Genomic DNA, 15789 nt, shown 5'->3' on the forward strand with positions numbered 1-15789 from the left:
ACCCTCTTACTCAAGCTAGTGTGGGGAAGAAAGAAGCCCAGGGTTCGTTGGCAGGTGATGACGCTCCCATGTTGCAGGGGAGGGTATGGAGTCCCTGATTTGCAGCTGTACTATCTGGTGGCGCAATGTAGCTTTACGCAAGCATGGTACCACCCGGACGCCAGGATCCACTTCCTACGTCCGGAATCGGATTTTGTTCTCCCGGACACCCTGTCAGCCGTCCTGCCCACGGGGATCCCTCGGGACCCCAAAGACATTCAGCCGGTTTCAACCACGAGTTGGGCTTGGTTTAAACTTGGACGCATCACGAACACTTCGACACTCTACTCATCAGCTCTACCACTCCCCAACGCTAAGTGGTTTCCCGTCACTGCGGAAAAGCTGGTGCAAAGAACCTGCTCTAAATTTAACATCTCCAAAATGGGGGATTTATACCCATGGGGTCACATTTTCGACCCAGACGACGAGTCTGCCTTCCCTAACATCACATTCATGGACAGGATTATTCTGTTGAGGCTGCGCTCCACACTGCGGGCTAAACTCCCAGAATACCCACTTGAACCTGAATCCTTCTCCCCCCTCACGACAGTGATTGAAAGTAGTAGTGGGGTCCATCTTATATCCAGACTCTACAAGAGGTGCGCTGACATACTCCCAGGCAAAGACGACAAGATACGCAGCGCCTGGGAGTCGGATCTGGGTAACCCCATAACGGACGAGCAATGGGTAGCCTGTTGCGACGTCACAAAATAATGTATCCCTAAACAGTCGCCACAAACTGATCCACTTTAAGTTCCTACGTAGAATGTACATAACTCCAATCAAAGCACACAGGATGGACCCCACTAAGTCACACTGCTGCCGGAGATGAAACTCACCACGTGCTGACTTTGCCCAGCTTGCAAGGACATGCCCAGACATACATACCTTTTGGACAGGCATTCACAAACTGCTCAGCAGTATGGTGGGGATGCAGATAGCACCTCTGCCTGAAATTGCCCTACTGGGTTATGTAGTCCGAGTTCCTCTGAAAATTCGCAGGTTTGTGGCTATTTGTCAATTGTTGGCTAAAAGAGAAGTCGCTATACACCGGGGGAGCTACACTCGCCAAAGATTAAGAACTGGATCCATAGCTTGGCATCATGCTCTACAAGGAGTGAGCTATACGCTACTACTTGTGGAGTGGTGTGGCTCACTGGTTAGAGGCGGCAGACCCGGAAGCAGAGAACGGCCCAGGACCAGGGTTCAATTCCCGACGCGGCAGGGTCGTGGACCAGGGTCAACGGACTTGATAATTCTCACCTCGGTGCCTACTCTAACCAGGGATAACACTCGGCAACTCTGGGCATTAAGCTTGCCTCATCTCCACAACGGCCCCCCACAGACGCCGGGGATGCCTGGTTTCACCTTGGAGATACCCAGAAGGGACCATCTCACAGGGAAAGCCAGGACGGGTTCCCCAGCGGTCTTCAGCGCTAGGACACCCCGAGATGGGGTAACAGTGCGCTTTACAAGTATCATCATTACATTACATTACTGTCCCATCCTCCTCGAGACCTAAAGACATCTGGGGCCCCTTCAGAACCTACTTAGCCTCACAGCAGACGGAACCCTCCACACAGCAAGAGCAGGGTATTGTCCGGAAGGGAGTGGGTTGAGCGGGCAAGGGGATTACACCACTTCAGACATTATGTTCTATGGTTTCTCGGGTCAAGGGATAATTTAATGGCAGGATACGGGACTAAATGACCTGACAATGTTGTGATGTTACTTATAGAAAATGGTTGTGTGCCTGCACCGGCCCGAGTAGGAATGAACTGTGTTGATATACTTTATCAATCATGACCCTAGCTGCGCCAGTGAGACGAGCCTGCCAGCTTAACTATATATTCCTACATATATCATAATGTAAATGATCTCAGTGCATTGCCTTTGTATACTCAGGAAAATGCTAAATAAAGTTGAAAAAAAAGGATCACTTAACCCGGGGTGAAATGGGTGAGAAGAACAGGCTGAGGACCTGCATGGAGAGGGGAAAATATGAGCCAGTGGAAGACAAGCCCTTAATTCCAATTGAGCTTGTAGTGCGGTTTTAACCTTCCCTTGAACATGGTCAAGGGAACATGGTCTTTCCCACCTGAAAATGTTTCTCTAGACCTAGCCAGACTTTATTTTCCATCTCTCTACATGTCTCAGGAACAGCTAAACAGCAGCCAGAGGTACCTAACTCTCCTCCAGGATTAGCACTACTGAGGCTCGCTATTTCCTAAACTCTCTCAAAGTCTGATCGGACACTAGGTGTTGCCTCTGCATGTCTGGCTTGATCTTTGAGCAAGAAGATCCAGTAAGGAGAGGCAAACTGCAAAATGCCTATTGAGTGCAAGGTTCCTGAATCATCTCCGGGTTATGTTCTCCTACTCTGGGAAACCAAGTGCTATAGATTTAGAGCTATTTATCCAACAGACCCCCAGAATATTTTGACTCATATCGGTATCAGGGTTGCACAACAGACACACATCTAAGATGGGAGACCCTTATTGTGTGCATATTGAGAAAGCCCAGGCTACGTTAAATGGGATGCAGGGAGTTTTGCCAGATGGCTTAATAAGTTGAGTCACAAACAAGCCGCTTGAAACTTTCATCTTTTGGAAGTCAAGACATTGAGAATGTTAAACAGGTAACAGGAACACCTGTTATTTACACCGTGCAGGAAACTAAACAGTGGAGCACTGAACATCACATGAGCCAAGACTCTGGAACTATTTCGGGTTATCAGACAGACCTTTGTTCTCATCTGAATTTCTATATTTTCCTCAAACAAGACCCTAGCACACAGAAGTCACAGACTTTCCCCATGCAAATTTCTAGCAGGTACATACATCAAGGTAGACTTTTGCGATTCCTTAATTGCGATTATCAAGGAATCGCAAAAGCCTATGCATATAGAAATCGCTAAAAAAATAGCGATTTCTAAACATTCCTTAATTGTGACACGCAAATTGCGAGCCGCAATTAAGGAACGTCTTCTCATTTATTCCTATGGGCCTAGATGCCCATAGGAATGAATGAGAATTGCATTCGCAATTTCAAGGGTGAAAGAGTGTCAAAAGGACACCCTGTTGCACCCCTGAAATCTGCATGAGTACATCTTGCGCACACACATGCCCCAAGGGCATGTGTGTGTGTGTGTGTGTGTTAAGTGGAACTTTGACAAATGCACTTTAGTGCATTTTTCAAAGTTTTTGCAAATTACCATCAAGTACAAATTGATGGTAATTTGCGACTCCTATTAGCAAAATCGCTAATTTGCTTTACTTTAATGCATTGCATTTCAGTAATCTGCGATTCCTTAAATGCAATTGCAATTTAAGTAATCGCAATTTAGAGATTACTTAAATAGCGATTTATGCATTTGGGATGATGCATTCCAAATGCAAAAATTCCAGTCGCAAAGGGGCAGATTCTGAGAATCTGCCCGTTTGCGACCGTTTTTTCTTTTGATGCATGTGCCTGTTAATCAGTTAAGATTGTAATGAAGATCCTGAGGCCCGACAACCTTGCATATTCAAGAGTCTTAAATGTCTAGCCCTACAGAATGGGAGAGTGCATTAGTACAAAAAGAAAAGTTGTATTTTCTGTGCAGAGTAGACAAGCCTGCTTGTGGAGGGGGTTTTCCCTTTCACATATTAGATTATGGTGATCAAGAATTCATACCACAAGACTCAAGATTTCAAATGCCCTCTCGTTGAGGTATCATATCATACCACTGCTATGAGCTTTCACCCCAAACGCTACTCCCTTCCAATCAAACACAGAAAGACTCAATTCAATCCAAATACTTACGTGCATGTGCCAAGCTGAGGGCCCAGAGTCGCAGGTAGCTTGCTGTGTTGGAGATGCACCCCAGGCAGTATTCAATGGTATGGATAGCTTGATTGATGAGAGCATCGCCAAAATCAAACTGCAGGGAAAACAGTAAAATGGGAGACAAATGAAACCTGAAAGGATTCCAGATTCCTCCCACACTACCCACCCCTGATCTTACCACATGGGTCAAAGAATATTAACACTTGTTATTTACAGTGCTACAAAACAGCAACACTGAAACAACAAGCACCATATGCTATTATTACCCAGTCACCCTTGCTACTACCCAGGCTCTACGTTTGCACCAACAAAGGCATTCCATTGGATTCCAACTTGTGACCTGAATTTATTTTTATGTGCTTCTCTCACTTGGTTGCTTCTCTGTGAGCGAGGTGACACAAGGAGAAATGCCCCACAACAAGAGAGGTGGAATGAAACTCTGCCTTGAGGTTGGGTCTTCTGGCCACACAAGCCTCTTCCCATTCCCTCTTTCTTAATGGGAGTTACGGAGAAACTTTGTGGTTTCACCCCCCTGCCAGAACCTGCAAATCTTCATTTTGAAGTGGAAAAGTTAATATAACATAGTACCAGTAGGAACAGTACAAACAGGACTTTGTCACTCCACTGGTTGTTGCTACTCAACGCCACAGTGATAGGTCGGTTTAACAGGGCTACCTATATTAGTGGCATGATGGTCATATATGTGCCTCAACTGGTCATTGTGTGCCTTTTATTGCTTTAACATCTTGAAATTTAATGCAAGCAGCAAATAACAGGGAATAAAAAGCACATGAACTGGTGAACGAATTAAACTGAGCTTGAGCACTCTGCTCACGTTGCACTGTTAATATACATTACAGATATATTTTCCAAGGTTCCAGCATCAGTAATCTTAATTAACTTTAATATTTTGGCACCTTGTTATAGAGAAGGAAAAGTGTTTGGTACAAACACTTTCAACAGAGAACGGTTAAAAGCCAGGAATTAAAAATATTTTAATTTATAAAGAAAACTTCACTAAGACCAATACATTTGTACTTTGCTTTACTTTTCACAAATGCAAATTTGGCCTCCTTTACTTACATTTCTAGTTGAAGACATAACATTACCTTTACAGTTCATAAGCTGTCTCCTATGTCCAGCATGTATGTATTGTGCTACTTTATAAAGGGCCTGGAAACAACTTCTCAAAACTGTTAAGACAGAAGTTTGTGCATTGGAGTTTGTCTAAGCATTTGCATGTCATTGCAACAACTGCTCTTTCTCTAGTACCGATAGGAACTCGCGTCAGTCCCTTCTTTAATAAAATGCTAACCCGTGTTAAGGACGTGAGCAGAAAAAAGGTAGGTGTTTAGCCATGGTTTCTGGGCCGCCACATGGAAGAGTTTATAATTCCCCCAAACGATCATCAGCAAGAGCCACACCCTCCGCTTGTTACACCTTGGCCACCAGATTTTACTGCAAATGACTTGTGAGTGCCAACGGCGGGTTATTTGTCACTGGTCCCCACTTATACCACTATGACGACTCCCCTCAGAGGAGGGGCTGCAGCTTAGTCAGGCACACATTAGAAATATGGGAGGAAGCCGGCATTCCCACACTCGGCCACCTTTCTGCAGATGGGACACTAATGTAATTCCAAGAACTCCAGGACCACTACAGCTTACACGGTGGGGCTTTCCTGTCTTTAGAGGCGCTCAAAGCGACTCTACAACAAGACTGGCATGTGAGGGACCTGGAACCAGCGCAGGAGCTGCTACTACACAAAATACGCCTGTTTTAAATATATATAGCTTTGCACCTACAGTGTGTTTTGTCCCTCCCTTTGCTTTTCTAGTGGTTTACAGAATAGATACCGTATTCTAGATGGCATTAAAGCACAAATGACGATTCTCAGCTTGCACTCCCACATCCTCACACGACACACCAGATCCTGCTTCAAGTTGGAGGCTTTCAGGCCTCGAGTCACCTTGTGCAAGTCTAATGTACCCCTACTCGTGCCACATTGGGCCAAATGCCTGGAGGATCGGCATTAAAGTGTATGATGTTATACCCTGAGCACGTCAATAAGAATCTATTTTTAAAATAGAAGGTGGATTTTAGAATAGGGTAGGAGGGAGGGATTACGCGTGAATATATGCTCTGTCACTCTCCTATGTCCAGCCTCAGTTCACAGCAAGAGGAGAAAAGGGCAGCAGAAGTATTACACAGCCAACAATTTAAGCAACCACATTTTTTAATACTTAATATCCCTTGGCTGAACTGCTGGTCAGCTCCTCACACTCCTCACAGAGCCGCCTTGAATATTTCCGATGCAATCTCGGTTGTGGTGGAATGTGCATAGATATTCAAAATGATGGATGCCCCCTGTTAGGAATAGCAATAGAACACATAGGAAAAAATGCATCTTATAACGATGGTTTTCAAAACTGCATTTCCTATGCTTTGGCCGCCACCGTATGTATCTAAATGCCTGTCGGAAAAGACAGACAGAAACGAGGCGCATGTCCGACATTGATGCTGCATAACCAGTCTACAAGGGGCACATTTATATGTCACTTTTGGATGAAGGAGGGGGTAAGTTGTGAACACCATCTTGCCCCAGTAGAAATAGTTGCATGGCTGAGATGCAAATAGGTCTTGAAGCTGGCTTACCAGGTTAGACCAAGTAATAGCAATAAGGAACCTGGTTTCCCATGAAGGCAGACTCATATTAGACTGCACCTTTGGTTTGAAGGGCTTGTGCATCAGCTGTGCCAAGACAAGGCTGATGCCCCAATGACAGCGGGCCATTTCCCAGTCGGCAAGACATGAAACATTCTACTAATGAGAGTGATGCCTCTGTAAAGTGGCACGGTTTAAAGCCATCCATTTGGTATCAAAGCCTGGTGACGTTTATACTTTAAGCTAGCAGGGAATCATGGCCACTAGAGGAAAGGCCTAGGGGGGTAAGAGCAAGCTTCGTAGGAAGCAGGCCCTCAAATAAAGCAGTTGAAGATATGAAGAATGCCTTGTCTAATACAACTGTCTTCCTCTATGTGTGCATCATGGTCCAAAGCCATACTTGTTAGGGCCAGGCTGGGGCTAAGAGCATCATATCCTATTCCTTGGTTTACTAGATCTTATTTATAAAGGATCCTAGAAACCACCTGACTACTATGCCCTGGAGATAAAGGCTGAACACTCCTAAATGGTACGCAATGAGGTTGCCACACTTTGTGTTAATATGCAACAGTAACACCATGAAAGCACCTTCTCTGGCACAAAAGTGCTATTGTCTCTATGGAGTGTCTAAAGCAATTTTGTCAGGATTGGACAGTACCAGTCGTGTGTTCTGCACCGTCAACCTCAGCTGTTTCAGAGCAGCCGAGGTGACTCATGACGAAAAGCTTTTCCAGTAAGAATGGAATCGGACCATGGATCAATGCTATGAGCACTGGCAGAGAGGTAGGAAATGTGGGACAGGAATAGGAAGGACTGTTACTGAAGCAATCCCTGAGGCAACACAAGGCAGGATTACAACAAATAGGCAAAACCACTTTAAGTTCAACTGGAATCTTGAAGTCTGGCTATTGTAAATGTAGCACTTTATGCCTTCCTAGGCAAACCTCAAAGCCCAGAAAGGGGTGCAGCATTGACGAAAAAGAGAAGGGGAGAAGACAGATGGAAAGATCATTGTGAATCATGTGGCCAAGTCCAAAATGGTAGTACGTCATCAGAAAGCGAGATACTGTGTTTCGGATAGCCAGCCAGTTAGCAGGATGAGCTAGAGAGAGCAAGAGGCAAAAGGAAAAATGAAGGATGTAGATGTTGAGTGTGCCAACAGCAAAGGAAAATAGGGCTTGATGATAGGTAAGATATCATGGAACAGCATTCGCGGGATCCTAGGGCAGGTCACAGTGGGAGTCAGGAGGAGGCCTTCACCTCCTGCTTCTACCCACTTCAACAAGGTCTCCTCTTAATAAGTGCTTTAATGTGGGCTCACAGTTCACTGTCATTACGATGGTGTCTCTTTGTCTGCAACATATTTAATGGATTATGATAATTCCAGAAAGGAGTGCATTCGAAAGACTTCTATACAAAGTTTAGCCCAGGGATCTAATCCTTCTAGATTAAGGTACATTAAAGAAGATCACTGTACTGAACCCGGTCTGGTGAAGTCATATAACAGATATGGAGGGCAAGCCACTGTCTGGGACCACTTTTGTGGGAAAAGGAAGGCATGGGGTGGGGAAGACACAAGAGCTTTCTTGCCACTGCAGAGGAGTAGCCAGCATGACATAACGGCAGTCATCCCTTTATGCCTCTTTCATTTCTTCCTGTAGCACGTGTACCAGTGAGTTGTGAGGGGATACCAGAACCCCAGAAGAGTGTAGTGTTGTATTCTTATTTGTAGATATTTCCCTTTTAACATAGTATTATATCCCTGTACATATTTCCCTTTTAATAGAATGTATCTTCATTGCTGCACATGCACACTGTGGGTTTGAGTCCATTTAGAATTGTTATGATCTGAAATGTATTGGAGTTAAGAAAGCTGCATGTAACCCGGAGAGTGGAAGTACTGTGCTGCAATTCAATAAACCTTGGATTTTCTACCTGGATTTTCTCCTCTTTTTTACATGTAGCCTATTACACTTCCCCTTCAGTGGAGGCACCTCGTTTGCAGAGTGGGGAAGAAAAGAAGTAGTTAGGTGCAGAACAGGCTTTGTCAGCTATGCGTGTGTGCTAAAAAGGTGCCTGAAAAAAGGTTAGCCCAATATCCTTGTGCACCCCCAACCCCTACTCCAACTCCTCAGAGCCACAAAAATGGAGTGAAATATGATCCTACAGGCAAATTCGTGAAGACGGATTTTTTGTATCCTCTTACAGTGCCACTATGTCTAGAGGGTTAGAAGGACAGTATAGTATAATGCCTGACTAGAACCCCTTCATCCTGACAAGCAATTAGACTTGAACTAAGAGTGACCCAAGATCACAGGAGCAAGCGAAACATTGGTACCCAGTTGCATTCAACTCATTAGGACAGATGCCTTTTTTAAAGAGAGTGCCTTGAAAGCTAAGTGCTGAGCCACTGGAAAGAGTGACTCACTAACTAAAGCAGTGCTTTATATCAAATCCAGTTTCCAAATACCCACACTTAAAAGCACATCTCCATAACAAGCACTGGCAAAGCCAATAGATCTCATCATCAATATTGAGCAGCGACCCAATGGATTTGCCAATGTTTTTCCCCCACAGTTGACCACCGGGAGTGAGGACACAATCACAATGGGCACCTTGCACTTGTTAGGTCTCGCTGCGAAAAGCGTGCAAAAGCGCGTTCTCACTGAGAGAACTATAGCTGTCGGCTCAGCCGACAACGAGGGTAGACAAGAGCTGGCCACGCGTGCAGCATTGTCTATGGCAGAGTCTGATTCCGACGCGCGCCTTGGGATTGGGTCGCGCGCGTCGGAATCCGACTCTGCCATGCGCCTTAGGATTGGGTCGCGCGCGTGAGCTTCTACCGTAGACAGCTCACGTCGCGCGGCTCTGAGATTTCAGTTTCATTTTGACTTGTCCCTATGTTGTTATCGGCGCTGTATACTGAGCGCTGTGGCGAATGTGAGCCAGTGGGCAGAGGGGAGGCAGCAACTGGACCGCCCTACCACCGGACTGTCTTGCGAGAAATCTGCCATTCTCTGTGGTGGAGCGGCTCTGGGTCCGCTGTCGGAACTGATTTACCCCTCTGCCCCTGAACGAAGCATTCAGTACACTGTGTGTGCGTACAAGGAACCTCACCCAGCGCCACCCTGAACTCCTCCGCCCCCTCCTCCGGGAGCCTGGCCCTTACCCGGCCTCCACGCCGGGGCCCTGGTGGTGGAGGGCGAAAGTCCAGGGGGGGACGTTTAAAACCGAAGGACCATTGCCTGACACCAGGGGGGCGACGGAGGAGTTGCAGGGGGCTCCGCCCGTCCCCTCGGAGAAGGAAGAAGTTGAGGGGCCCCAGGGGCACATCAAAATGAACATTGAGAACTTTGAGGCGCTGAGGGAATGGCTTACCCGTACTCTGGAACCGATGTAAGTAAAGGATGGGGGGTGGTAGTGGTCGCTGCCTGTCTTGTTGGAAAGGCTCGTTCCACTTGTGGTTATTTGGCAGTGCGGGGTTGATTTCTCTTAATGAAGGCAGGCACAGTCCTGTTTAGTACATGGTACCCTCAATGACACTCTGGTATGTGCTACACCTGATCAGAGGATTGAGATGTCAGGCGGTATTAAGGTACCCAAACTCTTTACATTTCTCGCTTAAGTTAATCGTAATGAGATGTGTTTTACTATATTTTATGCTGTGGCCGATGTTGACGTTTTGCCTGTCTAGCCAGCAGGCATACTTACTGCAACACACTATGTGTAACTTTCCCGAGTGAATTGCTGAGTTGCCAATTGGTGGTTCGTCCTGCGCTATCTAGCCAGTTAAGATGCACATAACTGATGATACCTTCGCATAAAAAAAGGGATGCTGCGAAAATGTGTCCGAATACATGCTGTGATGTTTGCAGATTACTTTCCATTTTCGATCTCCTAGTTTTATTTCTTTTTGCTTTTTTTTAGCACATTTATATAGCGCAACCTCGACCCAAAGGTATTGGAGCGCTTAACATGAGCACCAGTTACGTTACACGTTACTTTTACCCAACCCATTTCAAACATTAGACTTTTTCAAATAAAGTGTTGTGGCCTTTTCCCAAAAAATATTGAGAGGGGAACCCTCAGAAAGGCACTGGAGTGGGTCAAGTTAGCTAGGAAGGCGGTATGAAACATTTTTTCGGGCTTCTGCCAGCTTCCCGTGCAGCCCTGCGGAGCTACTGGTTTCGAGCACAGAATCAACTCCCATGCATCGTGTGATCTTAATCAATTTTCTTTCTTGGACTGCAGGTGCCAAAACGTACAAAATCGCCCAACTATTAGCAAATACTTCCCCTAACAAAAAGTCAGGCTGTCTTGTTTAACACAGCTGTCCTGTGTCTATTTATTTAAAAAACTTAAAGAGTAGTCCAGACTGCATTATAATTTTTTATGTGTTTTCACGTCGCGTTTTGATGCTTCAACTTAATGTGGAGTGACGGTCAGAGCTGCCCACTTTGGAGCTGGGGAACCAGTTTTGAGTCTTGGCGTCGGCTGATAGGGCCGGGGTGAGGGTGGGAAGGGGTTGTGCCTATCCCCCTCCAATCTGCACACTTCATCCTGGCTCTCTTCTCTGCATCTTAGTGTGTGCGTGATTACATGTGCGCACGCATTCGTATATATGTACGTGTGTGTGGGTGCGTGGGCCTGTCTGATTGTGTGTCTGGATCTCTGATTGTGTCTGGATCTGTATTTGTGTGTGCGCATGTGTGGGTCTATGTGTGTTTGTTTGATGGGGTGTGTCTGGATCTGTGAGTATGTGGGTGTGTGATTGTATGTGCGTGCCGTGTGGATCAGTGTGTTGGATGGCGTGTCTGGATCTATGAGTCTGTGTGCCTGTGAGTCTGTGTGTATTTGTGCCTGCGTACACGTCTATGCTTGTGTTTGCCCGTGGTTAAGTGTTTAAGTCTTTGAGTACAAGTCTGTATGTGTACCTTTGTGTTTGTATGTTTTGACACGTGCATAAGTACTTGTTTCATATTCAGTCACCAGCACCAGGAGGCGCTGTCCAGCATCATCAGCGACATCTTCAGACCTCACTGGAAGTGATGCAACAACCCTATATAAAGGTCATAGGTTCCAGTCACTTTAGTTCCCTTTCTATGCATGCCTCAACTAACGCGGGGATCCGTAACCTCTGACTATTTTAGGGGCCTTTTAGGCCTGTTTTTTTCTTTTAAAAATACTACCAGATTAATTTAGAAAACCTTTTATATGCGAATTCAAAGATTGTGATTCTCAAAATGTACATCTGTCACATGCACAATGTATTTTCAGAATGTAAAGCAGTCACTGTGCACAGTGACTTCATTGCAAACTGAGAATTATATACAAGAACTTATATCTACTTTTAAATCAACAGGCTTCTGTAACTGTTGTGCACCTATGCAAAGCCATCATGGCACCCCTGCCTACTTGACTAACTAGTTTGCCATCTTTAGTTGCCTTGGCACTCTCTCACAAGGGCACAATCTGAATGGAGTTAACGAAATGCAAAAAAAAAATCCTGCAAGCCTTCTCTAACTATGTACCGAGGATCTGGAACAATCTCCCCATATCCATTAGGACTGCCCAACCATGCTCCATTTTAAACGAGCATTTACAATGCAGTAGGTCTCACATTTGCAAGTGTTTAACATATTAGCATTGTAATTGACAATGCCTTTTATTTACGTTTAAAAAACCAACACATACATAAAAGGCATTGCCATTTGCAATGCCAATGGCTCAAACTAACAACTGCGAGACCTATTGCATTGCAAATGCTTGTTTTTCTTATGCTAATGCTTATTAAAAGAAAAGGTTACTTACCTTCAGTAACAATCTTTCTGGTGAATGCTCTATCTACCTGCATAATAATCCTTACATACTCGTGCGCCAGACTGGATTCATAAACGTTTCATAGTTATCCTATGCAGGTAGGGGACAATGGAGCCGTCTCAGCAACTATAGCGGCACGCGGGTGAGGCCCCTGGAGACACAGAGCATCCATCCCAGTGCACCGAAATATGTTCCCCAACCATTTCATCCGAGGAAGTACCAATCAAATCTGAGGCAGTATGAAATAATGGTCAAATGAGGAACAAACACCTGGAGAACCAGGTGTATGAAACGGCAATCCCTCCTCACCTCATAGGCCAAGAAATAATGCTTTAAAAAATTGTGAGGGGGGCGTGGCCAAGATGGCGGGGTGAGCGGACGCTTCCTCCCGTAGCTCCCCCGGCCCAGCTCAGCTCGAGCCCCGATTCCTGCGCTTCTCTCCCCCCGCGGCTGCACTGCGGGCGAGAGAACTGTGCCGGAGTTCTTGGGGCACATTTTGATACCACTTTGACTTCTGTAGCCCCGAGGGAAGTCCCCGAAAGGTCTACTCAGCGATCGCTCCGAGGAGTGGAGCCCGGGTCGCCCCGAGGAGAAGAGCCTGGAGGCGGAGCATATTGCGGCGCTGTCCGCGCGCCTCGGCTGGGCTGAGTGCTGAAAAGCTGAAAGCCGGAGATCCCGAGGGAGCGGACTAGACGGACTCCGCGAAGTGTGGAGGCTTCCTGGCCGGTGCCCTGGTGGCGAGCACCATTGCTGGGTGTCAAGCCCCGGCCCTCCGTCGGCGATTCCCCCCTGCCTTGAATGTCGGGGGGTGACGACTTGCGAACTCCGCGCCTGGAGGCGCCGGACGACGGAGTTCGAGCAGTGCCTGAGCCGGGCGAATCAACTGGTGGTGATGGGAGACATTGGTTTCGCACATTCCAGACCCATTGCTGTTTGAGGGTCGCCCACAGACTTGCTGGCCTAGGATGCCTTCTTGGGTTCCGCCCTCCCGCCATCTTGTCTTTGTGGAGCTGATACTGGGGACCCTCGCCCGCGCCCTTATCATACGGGTGCCTCGGTTCATCCCGGTGCCTACACATCTGTTGTCCTCCCTGGGAGCACAAGGCTGAAGGCCTCCATTTTGGACATTGCTGGCCGCCCTGCTGGCTCGAGGGTCGTCTCGTCCAGACCCGGGCCGCCATTTTGTCGCCTGTGACGCACTACCCTTGTCCTCGGCGAGGACCTCACATCTGGTGCCCACGGGCGGCGGGGCTCGCCTACAGCGCCTGGCCCTGAGCTTCACCGGGGGTCAAGATGACTGGGAGACGTGGCGCAGCACGAGGAGATCGCACTTTGCCGGAAATGCTCAACAGGACCCAGCAACTACGCGACAGGGCGCAGCCGTCCCCGGGGGCCTCCCGGGCATCGACGGACGCCACCGTGGGCGAACCACCAGTCACGAGGTCCTTCATGGAGGACTTATTCAGCTCCCTCAAGGATGAATTTCAGACTCTTAAGACCGAAGTGGCCGGAGAGGTCCGTGAAGTGCGTAGGGAAGTCGAAGGCCTGGGCGAGCGGGTTGACACTGTGGAAACGGCGGCCCAACGTCGCGATGAGGAGATAGTTCATCTCCAGCAAGACGTCCTCCGCCTACGGGAGCAGTGTGTCGAGCTCCAGGCCCACTCGGAGGACCTCAAGAACAGGTCCAGGCGGAATAACATCCGGGTGCGAGGCGTACCATCCGCGGATGAGGGTGCGGACCTGGTGGCCTATCTACAGGACCTGTTCCGCGACATCTTGGAGGAAGGAGCGGATTTTCAGATCCGCATTGACAGAGCACACAGGGTGGGCCGCCAGCGCCAGTCATCGGCACCCCCGCCTGATATCCTGGCATTCCTGCCGGATTTCCCCCTAAAAGAGCGCATCATGACGGAGGCCCGCAGGAAGCATCCGCTGACCTTCCGAGAAAGACCTGTGGCGCTCTACCAAGACCTGTCCGCCATCACACTGCAGAAGCGCAGGTCTTTCCGCATCGCTACGGACTTTCTGCGAGAGCATGAGACAGCCTATTCCTGGGGTCACCCCTTCCGTCTTATCTTTCGATGGAATGGGGTGCTGCATCAGCTGCGCTCTTTACAAGATGTCTGTGGAGTATTGGGCCTCACTGCTACGGAGGAGGAAGGAGCTACACCCGCATGGCGGCGCCCCGAGCGGCGGGGCCGAAGGAGATCGAGGAGGCGCCAATCGTCAGCGACAGCGAGTCGCCCTGACTCCCCCACCATCAGGGCAGATATGGCGGAGGCCCTGAGGACAGCGGCCAGGGATTTGCCTGAATCTACTGGCGTGGTCCTAACGGCCTAACTTTACTCCGGGGGGAGAGTCTCTTAGCTTTAACGATGCTGGGCTGGGGCTAGGAGTTGGGGGGGTGAGGGGGGAGGTGTGTGGCTGAACGTCCACTTGACTATTTTTCTGCAGACTCGCCCACTTGGGCTGGACTGAGACAATGGGGTGTTTTTTCTGGTTTTTTGTTTTGGCTGGTTGCCATGGGTTGGTTCTGGGGGGATTTAAATGTTGGTTTGGTGCTGGGGGGGGTCCCGTCCGATACTGTCCGAACAGGTGCGAAACCGTCTCTGGCCTTCCCTGCGAGCCCCTTCCACTGATCCCTCGCTTGCTGCATAGCGCGTTGTTTCCCTGGGAGCGATGCCACCCCTGAAAGTAGTGACCCTTAACGTTAAGGGTCTGAATAATCCCGTGAAGCGTAGGGCGATCCTTTCCCTGCTAGAGGGGTCGCAGGCGGATATCTGCCTCCTGCAGGAAACCCATTTACTTTCTAAAGATTGCCATAGGTTGCGCTCTGCCAAGTTCCCCACGCAATTCTTTTCCTCTGCTGTGACCAAGACTGCAGGGGTAGCCATTCTTCTAGCCAGCTCCTTCAGGGGGGAGGTGTTGTATAAACATGCTGAGCAGAAGGGGAGGCTTCTAGTGTATCGCATGCGTCTGGGAGGTGTTGCCTTTACGGTTGGTTCCGTATACAGCCCAAATGACCACCAGGATCGCTTCCTGGAATCTGTGTTGGTGGACGTCACTGCCTCGCCCGATCGCCATATCATCCTGGGGGGAGACCTGAATATGGTCTTCGACTCCGCCCTGGATAGGTCTGCCCAGCGCTTTCCGCAGACGGGGGGAGCTGTCTAGGGCGGTACAGGACCAGATCGCGGAGATGGACCTGCATGACCTCTGGCGCACCATGCACCCCGCCGTTAGGGACTACTCATACTTTTCCCACGCGCACCGCACTTATTCGCGGTTGGATTACCTCTTGGTGAGCGGACCGCTTTGTTCGGCCGCCACGGCGGCAGACATCGGGGTCTTGTCCCTGTCCGACCACGCCCCGGTTTCCGGAGTCTTTGCTTGGCCGGAGGCCCCCCCCTCTAGAGGGATGTGGCGGCTTCGGGACAC

General features: G+C 48.4%; 2 protein-coding genes across 7 annotated transcripts in view; one reads left to right on the forward strand and one right to left on the reverse strand.

Annotated features, from left to right (window-relative positions):
* Positions 1-15789, reverse strand: part of ATP6V0A1 (ATPase H+ transporting V0 subunit a1) — a 260245-nt gene that overhangs the window by 54303 nt on the left and 190153 nt on the right. For all 6 annotated transcript variants that reach the window (XM_086924114.1, XM_086924113.1, XM_086924110.1 and 3 more), the window contains one exon: positions 3844-3961. In XM_086924114.1, the coding sequence (XP_086780240.1) occupies positions 3844-3961 (118 nt within the window). The remainder of the gene's footprint in view (positions 1-3843; positions 3962-15789) is intronic.
* Positions 1-15789, forward strand: part of LOC147717174 (uncharacterized) — a 130990-nt gene that overhangs the window by 40094 nt on the left and 75107 nt on the right. The window lies entirely within an intron of this gene.

Source organism: Lissotriton vulgaris, chromosome 5 (assembly GCF_964263255.1).
Source record: "Lissotriton vulgaris chromosome 5, aLisVul1.2, whole genome shotgun sequence".
Taxonomy (NCBI): Eukaryota; Metazoa; Chordata; class Amphibia; order Caudata; family Salamandridae; genus Lissotriton; species Lissotriton vulgaris.